This window comes from Cannabis sativa, chromosome 1 (genome assembly GCF_029168945.1).
Source record: "Cannabis sativa cultivar Pink pepper isolate KNU-18-1 chromosome 1, ASM2916894v1, whole genome shotgun sequence".
NCBI lineage: Eukaryota > Viridiplantae > Streptophyta > Magnoliopsida > Rosales > Cannabaceae > Cannabis > Cannabis sativa.
Genome location: NC_083601.1, coordinates 8,678,672 through 8,688,368, shown reverse-complemented (window position 1 = coordinate 8,688,368; position 9,697 = coordinate 8,678,672). Strand labels below are relative to the sequence as shown.

The window sequence follows — 9,697 nt, the reverse complement described above, 5'->3', positions numbered from 1 at the left end:
ATAAATATTAAGAAAATTATTTAATTTAAGTTGTATTAATTTAAATTAATTTGCAACTCAAATTTAAATTTTCTATAAGAATATATATTATATTTCGAAAAATTAAAGTATAAAATTATACAATTTTTGAAATACTTAAAAAATAAATTAATATTTACAATAAAAATTACTTCAAGCAAAAATATTATCTATCTAGATTTTTCTTTGACTAATTAATTCAATTTCTAATAATAATATATTTTAGTTCATTTATTTTAAATTAATCATTAAATGAAAAAAATCATTGATTTAAGTTTGTTCAAAAATTAATTAAAATAAATAATTAATTTACAACTTTAATCTATTGTTCAAGATAAATTCAATATCATCTTGCATAATTAAATACAATTTCAAAAAATTGATTAATAAAATAAATAAAATATATTTTGAAAATTATTCAAAATTTAAATTGTTATAAAAAAATTTCAAACTTAAATAATTTTCTATTTAATTAAATTTCATGAACATCACAATATTTAAGTATCATTATTAAAATCAACTTAGATATTTAATTTTCAATTTAGTTAAATGTATTAAATTCAAGAAATAAATAATTAAATATAGAGAAGACTTAATTATTTAATTCTAGTTTAATACTAGGAAAAATATTCTTAACTTGAATTGTACCAAAATTAATTATTAAATAATTAATTTCACAATCTATGATATTTTCCTATTTTAATATTAGAAATAATAACTAGTATAGAAATAACTATCTAGAAAATACCTCAATTTAACTAAGTATTTTTTTGTCAAATTTTGAAAAATATCTAATTTAAGTTGTTATAGAAAGAATCTAAAGTAACCAACTTAAAAAATTTTCAAATAAAATTTAATTAAATATAAAAATTAAGTTGTAACCACCTAATTTAAGAATATTCTATTTTAAGTTTAACAACTTAAAAAATGTCTGTAGAATCTTCAATAACCAACTCCTAGGATTCTTCAACTTAATTTTAAATTCAAAAGATATTCAAATTTAAGTTGATATTAAAAAAGATTAGTAAGAAATAACTAATTTATAACTTAAATAGGAATATTTAATGAAATAATTAAAATAAGCTTCAGAAAGAATCTAGTTAGTTAAAATTCTTTATTTAATTAAATACAAGAAAAATACAAATAGTTTATCTAGAAATAATATCTTAAACTAAGAGTGTTTTTCTTAAATTAACTTTAAAATATTAAAATGAAAATAAATTTTATATATTTTAAAAGTTAATTATGTTGCTAATCAATTTTATTAGGTTAAACTAATTTAATTAACCTAGTACAGTTATTCAAATCAGGCAAATGGGCCTTCACAATTGGGGTAGTTCATGTGAGGGGGAGCTGGGTTCATATGTCGTACCCACTTCTATTGGCCCCCATCTCTCACACAAGGCCCAAAAAAGAGAAATTTAACCTTAAAATGAACAACTGTTATTAATTGAATAGGTCCAAAAACTAAATGGACCTAAATAAAATCTATCAGGGTGTGACATTTTATTTAGCAACAACCTATATGCATCTATAACAAAATAAACATATAGGCTCACACAGGCACACGGATTTAGATGGACCCTATCATGTTACTAGGTCATACACAGATGAAAGAAGAATGTAAAATTTACTTGTTACAAATTATTTACTTGACCTATTGACAATTGAATCATGGGTTAAAATCAGATCATTGGATCTGTCAACAAGTTAACCATGGCAATTTAGATCAAGCAATAATAGGTTTTATAAAACTTACACATAAGCTAAAACACAAACTCCTGCAACAAGTTGAATTGGATAGTTGGATGTAGGATTTATTTAATTTTAAATAAATTAATTTAAATTTCGAAAATAATAAATAATAAAAAAATATTTTTTGGATTTTTAAATCAAATAAAAAAATATTTAAAATTAAACCTACAATTTTAAAAAATTAGGTTTCAACAAACCTAAATATCATTTCAAAAACAATTTTGCTAACCACCTTTTAAATTTCATGTTATTTTATAAATTATATATTCCATAAAATAAAAAATGATAAATAAATATCTTTTTTCTGATTTAATAATTTAATTTAAATAAAAAAAATAACAAAATTTAAAAGTTAGCAAAATATCTTATTTTTATTCAAAATATCATGATTATAGTAATCTTATTTTAAATTTAAATAAAGTCAAAATATTTAAAAAAAATAATTAAAAAAAAATTAATAGCTGACCTTAAATTTAAAAATAAGATTAAAATAATCAAATTTAAAAAATAAGATAAAAAATTAAGCAAAAAGATAGATTTTTACCTATTTTCAAATTCAAATTACACTAATATCTAAAATTAATTTTAAACAAAATTCAAATTAATTTATTTCTGATAATTAGATTTGAAATATGAAAAATAAAAATCAAAATACAAAACTACACAAAAAATCGGAAATTAATTCCATGAAATAGCATGAAAAATCGAAGAAAACGAAAAAAAAAAGTGAGCTGTACAGATGGTATGCAACTGCATACCATCCGCGCGCGCCCAGTAGGTGATCTGCTGAGAAATCTCGGTGCAAGGCTCCCCTTGCATAATTTCCTTAGGCGGATAAGGGGTTTTAGACATCCCTGGGCGTGTCGCTCTGACAAAGCCCTGCCCGAACATGCAGCTGACCGAGGAACACTCGGTTCCGCGCGCGTGGGCTTGGTTGATCAACCTATAGGAATGGCAAATGGGGCGGGTCTACCCTGACCCGGCCGGCCCCGCCCCGATTACCTCAAAATTTTAATTGGGTCTGACCCGACACAACTGGGTCGGGTTTGACCCGACTTCTTTTTTTTTTTCCCAATTTACTTATTCAAATCTATGTCTTTTATTTTATAAGTGATTTTTATATAAAATATATATGTATAAGTTCGAAAAGTAGTACTAAGTTATAACAAGTAAATTTGAAGAAGTAAAAGGTAAAGAAATTTATTTGTATTATTGAGAGCACTCCAACGAATGTTCTGTTGGATTTTGTGCCCTAAATAAAACTCATTTCAATATAATCAGATTTACTTATTAATAAAGATCAGAAATAACATTTAATGTTGCATGGTTCACATGATTTATTTCATGATTATATATATAATGTATGAATTCTATTTAAGTCCAGAACATATGAATTTATTAATGATTATAGTGTTGTCACCGCAGTGGAATATAATCTTAATTATATATTCGAAAGTTTATTCCCTGATTTGTCAGAACACTGGATTTAGTCTGACATGGTATAATCAGCAATAGGTATTCTTACACCTTGGAAAAGTGTTATGTCCTTTCCAGGACATTGGCAAAGTTTACCAGTATCGGATGTATGGAGTATACATCGGAAGGGACCGATATTGAACTTTGATTCGATATATTAAAACTTACCGTAATATCTATTCAATTCAATATCACCTGTTGATCCTATATCAAATGATCTTAATCCTGATATGGTTAGGTTCGATCTCAAGAGTACTATACATGTTCTTTGATTTGTTAGTTAAGCCTACTTTTGGGTCAGGGTGATATGTACATTTTGGGAACATGATAGTATAATTGAGTGGGAGTGCTACCATAAATATGGAGTCTATAACTTCTATAGGAATTTAGAAGTAAAACGATGATATCCTTCGAGCTTGGCTAAACAAAGATAAATGGTGGAGATCTCATTTCACTTTGCTGAAATATCATTTTCGGAGCTAAGTGTTTTAAGGATAAAATACATTGAAGGTGTAACGGTAACTTAGTGCCTTTCCAATGTAGATCATCTATTAGAGGATCATTGATCACATTAGGGTTATAACAATGGATAACTAATGATGTATCTATATCATGGAACATATAGAGCGTTCTATATGACTGAGAGTGCAATTCCAAGTTCTAAGTGTGGATTCAATAAGGAATTAATAAGTTAGGAAATTTACTTGGTAAATTCGGTTCGACTTATTGGAAGCTCCGTTATATAGACCCATGGTCCCCATACTAGTTGAGACCATATTGCTTGTAAGACTCAGTTAATTGATTTTGATTAATCAATAATTCTAAAGTTAGACTATGTCTAGTTTATGAATTTTCATTAAGCAAGGGCGAAATTGTAAAGAAAAGAGATTCTAGGTTTATTTATTAATTAAGAGACTTTAAATGTCCAAATTAATAAATATATTAAATGACAATATTATTTAATAATTAATTTTTAGTTATTAAATAATTAGAATTGGCATTTAAATGGTTTAATTGGAAAATTAGTATTTTTGAGAAAATGGGATTGAAAAATAACAAAATGGGAAAGTTACAAAGTGAGGCCCAATTTCCTTATATGGCCGGCCACTATGCAAGCCTTTTACCATTTTATTTTTCTATTATTTTAATGCCATACAATTCTAACCTAAACCTAGAGGGCATTCTATAAATAGAAAGTGTTGGCTTCAGGAAACTCATGACTTTGCATATTGTTCCTTTCAGAAAAAGCCATAGCCGCCCCTCTCTCTCTTTTCTTCTCTTCAAATTTCGAAATTCCCTAAGTGATAGAGTAGTGCCCACACACATCAAGTGGTATCTCAATCATAGTCTGTAAGACTGTGGAGAATCAGCATCTAAGAAGGAGAGAAAGAGATCCAGGTTGAGATCTTGATTATGCTCTGCTATAGAAAGGAATCAAGGGCTAGAGATCTGAACGGAAGGAGTCAATATATTCTGCTGCACCCAATGTAAGGTTTTCTTAAACTCTTGTGTGTTTATTTCATTGTTTTAGAATTCATATTAGGATGTTAATGAAACAAACTTGGTAGTAAATCTAGATCCTGGTAAAATATATTTCCAACATGTTCTAAACTAATATTTCTTTCAAAATTCCTTTTGCATATCTTGGTTTTTTTTTATGAGAAACATCTCTTGGATTCATAAAGACATGCTTAAAAATAAATTTCTAAAGATGTTCATATTAAAATTAAACAATACCCAAAAAATAAAGTTCTAAACAAATTTCCTAATTATAATTTGAGTTGAGTTGAAATCTCAATTACATTCATATTACTAATAACAAAGTACATTAATAATAAAAACTAACAATAAAACAACATGTATTCTAATCATCAAGATCAACAACGTAAGGCTCCTGAAAAAAAACGAAGAAAAATATTAATTATAAAAATTGATAATTTATTTGATAAATTACGAAAACTAAACTAGTTACCATTGTTGGATCAACATCAACATCTTCATCATTTATTATTACTGTAAAAAGACAAAACAAAATCAATACTAATTATGAAACATATGTTAGACATTTATTTGTATAGACTAAAACATACATGATTATGAATAAAGTGCGGAATTAATAAATCATATATGCATTATAATTTAAGGATCGAAATACCTCCAGCCATTGAATCTTTGAGCTTTAGTCCCACATAAGCATGATCTGCAAAAGAAACTGATTGATGTGGGTAATCGGGCTTCCTCGCTCTCTCAACTCTCTTTAGATGGAATTTTGCTGTTATGAACAGAATGAGTGAGGAGCTCGGGGACCGAGACCCTATATTTATAGGTGAGATACTCCATCAGTATCTGCGCCACATTAATTGTCAGAATATTTTGACAATTAATTCAGGAAATCAAATCAGGCAATGAATATAGAAATCTGATCATATATAGAATATTACATAATTGATATTGTCCAGATTCAATGAATATAAAATATTCATTTATCAGAAAATCAATTATTTATTTATTTCCTTAAATAGAAATTTATTTCTTTAAATAGAAATATATTTCCTTAAATAAAAAATATTCTTATAACATATACATAAATATATATAATTATTTATTTAATGATATTTACATTTTTTGTCAGTCATCAACCAATTCTATGTGCATACTAATGCTTCTAATGTAGAAGCATGAAGTGTCGATCGATAAGGACTCACGTGTCTACCACCAGTGCTGAATGTAGATTCTGATGCAACAGTGCTAACAGGCACATCAAACACATCCTTAGCAATCATACTCAACAAAGGGTATTTGACGCCCGTCACCTTCCAATAATTGCATATATCAAATGACTCTTCAGTAGGTACCAAGTTCTCCTCCAAATATAAATCTAGTTTAGACTTCATATTTTCTACTCGATAGGAAGCTGTAACATATCTGTCAAAGTTAGAAAAAGCATCCATTCGCCGTGTCGAAGAAGATGATACATTATCTACCTGAACCCTTCTCTCTCTCAAATCAAAACTTAGACCCGTGCTCCTCCAGTAACTCGCAACAAAGCTCACGAATATTTGCAATTTGAGTTACATATTACTCATCTCCATAGATTACGGGGAAATAGTATTCGAGCAACATGAACTTGTATCTCGGGTCTAAAACAACCTCCACACACATAAGCCCATGAATCTCTTTCCAATATTTTTGAAACTTAGACATCATTTGAGTTGCCATGTCCTTAATAAAAGGCACATCTGATGACATCCATGAGTCAATGTTTGTCTTAATTTCACAATTTTTAGGGAAAAAAATATTGGCGGTAGGGTACTTTGTTCCAGAGAATAACTCTATCACTTCATGAAACACCTTTAATTTATCACATAATTGTTGAGCATTTTGCCAATCAATTTCCGAAGGGACACACCTCAATCTCAACTCACGTAACCTTGCACGTTCAAATACTGTCGTGTACGATAAAGCTGTGCTAAGCATTAGAAAAGTGGAATTCCACCTTGTTACACAATCAAGTGATATTTTTTTGTGTATGGTACTCCAAGTTGACGAGCAGTGTCCTCAAATTTTTCATCTCTTTTTGGTGTGCCCGACCAATAAGCAACATTGTCTCGAATTTTGTCAACACTATCACCAATGACAGATAAGCCATCCTTGACAATTAGATTTAAAATATGTGCACAACAACGCACATGTAGCAACTTTCCCTTCAAACTAAAACTGTCAGTCTCAAATTGTCCTTTCAAAAGGTCAATCATAGCATCATTTGCACTACAATTATTGAGAGTCACTGTACTGATCTTGTCTTCTATTTTCCATTCATTAAGACAAGATCTTAGTGCCTCAAGTAGTGCTGGAGCATCGTGAGGGCATGGAACATACTTAAAACTCAGAATCTGATTGTGCAAGTTCCAACAATCATCAATAAAATGAGTTGTTACAGCCATATATCCTCTCTTCTGATGATTAGCAGTCCACATGTCACTGGTTATGGCTATTCTACTCTTACTTTTTTCCAAACTTTGCCTACATTTTTCTTTCTCAGCTTTATACATTTTCATGATGTCAGACCTAACCATATTCCTTGACACCATTTGAAATGTAGGACACAGAGTACTTGAATATTCGATGAACCCGCTATGCTCAACCATGGACAATGGATACTCATGCTTAACGATCATTTGAGCCAATTTGATCCTTGCTAAATTAGGATCCAAATTGAAAGGAACTGAAGGACTTGTAGTTGGATTAGCAGCAAGTTGGGCCTTTCTAACTGGACACCTCTTCACGTGAGTATTTAAATGTGTAGTCCCCGCAGTACTTCCTCCCACCAACTTACGCCCGCAGTGATTACAAATTGCTTTAATTTTACCATCAATTTCTTGTCGAGTAAAATGATCCCATGAACGAGAAGTTCTTTTTCTCCCTGTATTATCATCTAATGTATTACTAACAGATTGTATTTCTTCAACATTAGTTGATGGCACAAAATCAACATCATCCTCCGAATTAGAACCGATTTGACCAGACATTATTCTTTAATCAACCTACAATAACATCATATTCTCATGTCTATCAATGCACACAACTACTTAAAAAATATGATAAATATATTTTTAAAAAAATCGGACAGCATTTCCACTATTTTATTAACCTAAACATTTGTCAATTTCAATCACAAACAATCAGATAATACACAAGTTTTCATCCTTATATCACCGCAGCACATAAATTTCACAGATCCTACTTCACTAAAATAGGCAAGTTATCAACCTTCAATTATCACCGCAACACACAAAATCTCAGAACCTACTTCTCTATGGATGAATATATAAGATATTCAAACTCTTTTATTAAATTATGAGAAAAAATATTATATCATAGTAAAAGTACCTTAAGCTCATCCACAAGCTCTTGAGGTGCAACCTTGGTGTTCAGGAACTCATCAACTTGTTTTAGAATTTCTTCCTATCCTGTAAATCCAAGTTTTTAGTTCTCTGTCCATTTATTTGTACACAAATATATTATACATATGAATTAATAAAAGAGCTAGCTTTTTCATTGTAAGTACCTATGTTCATAGCAGGTGCTACTACAAATTGTAAAACAAGAACAAAATGGTACAATGGTTCCTGTTGCACCAACTGCCCCCTTAACAATTGAGCAGCTTCTTCTGATTTCACAGCTTGATGAAGATTCCTGCAAAATTAACAAATAAATTACATTATATCAATTTTACTTGGATGAGGAAACTGATTTTCCATCAACTTGGAGTGATACATAGGGACTTGAAACCAGAGAGTTTCTTGTTTAAAGATAGCAGTGAAACTTCTCAACTTAAGGCAATTGATTTTGGACTCTCTGTATTCTTTGATTCCGGTAATTATAGTTTAGAAATTGAACAAATATCCAATTTGGCTTCTTACTTCCAATTAATTATCATTTAATTGATCTATGTTTGATGTTATAATTAAAACAAACAACACATGTCACATGTAAGACAATCATTTAAAATTGTGGACCAACCAGTTAAAGAGAATAAGCACAAAAGAAAAAAGACCAGACCAAACAAAACACAAATACCTTACTGTTAATTAATTTTGCTTTTTCTATTTTATTTATTTATTTTGGATTAGTAGTAACTATAAATAGAGATTCTTAGAAAGACAATCAAAGCTTTCAGGTTGTAAACAACAACATAATAAATGTTTTTTTGTTTTTTTTGAAGTCATAACCTGAAAAAAAATCATAACAGTAAATAATGACCCTTGTATTCAAACGTTATTAACTAAAGAGATGAAGGCATATAGGATTAGATTTTAATCATAAAAACAAAGATTTTGTAAATGAATCAACAAACCGAATTATGGGTACTAAACAAAGCAAGTGAATATATAAATATAACATATATTCCAAGTTCCAACCTTGTGAATGAAAGAGAGGAATATAATAGGACTCTTAAATGAAAACACAACATATACATATATAATTAAATAAATACATAAAGATAAGTTCGAATTGAATAAATCAAAATGAAAAATAAAAGTTATAATGACGTACAGAACCAATAATACCCAGATGTTGAATTGAAAACCAAATCAAAAAAATAACTGAGGAGGGAAGAGTGGAGATTCATACCTCTGCAGTCGTCGACAAAAATAGAGAGTGAGGCCGGAGGCTCGGAGATGGGTGTGACAACTGGCGAGGGAAGAGTAGAGAACTGAGAACTGAGAACTGAGAAGAGGACGGGAGAAAGAGCGAGTGAAGGTGAGAGGCGCACAGAGATAATCAATGGTGGTGTCTGGTGGTTGGGAGAACTAGAGTCTTCGAATTTTTAATTTAGGGATTTACGGTTAGAAATTTGATATTTTTTTAAGTTAATGCATTAGCGAATCAGGTCATCCCCGACCCGAAAAAAACCTAACCGGGGCGTGGCGGGGCGGGGTAGGGC

General features: G+C 29.6%; 1 protein-coding gene across 1 annotated transcript; it reads right to left on the bottom strand.

The window, feature by feature from the left end:
• Positions 1-6,749: 6,749 nt before the first annotated feature.
• Positions 6,750-7,778, bottom strand: LOC133035199 (zinc finger BED domain-containing protein RICESLEEPER 2-like). The gene has a single exon (XM_061111073.1). The coding sequence runs from the start codon at positions 7,776-7,778 to the stop codon at positions 6,750-6,752; it is 1,029 nt and encodes a 342-aa protein (XP_060967056.1).
• Between the last annotated feature and the right edge of the window lie 1,919 nt (positions 7,779-9,697).

Excerpts from the sequence above, each read along its gene's own strand:
- LOC133035199 (XM_061111073.1), bottom strand. The coding sequence starts at position 7,778 with ATGTCTGGTCAAATCGGTTCTAATTCGGAGGATGATGTTGATTTTGTG.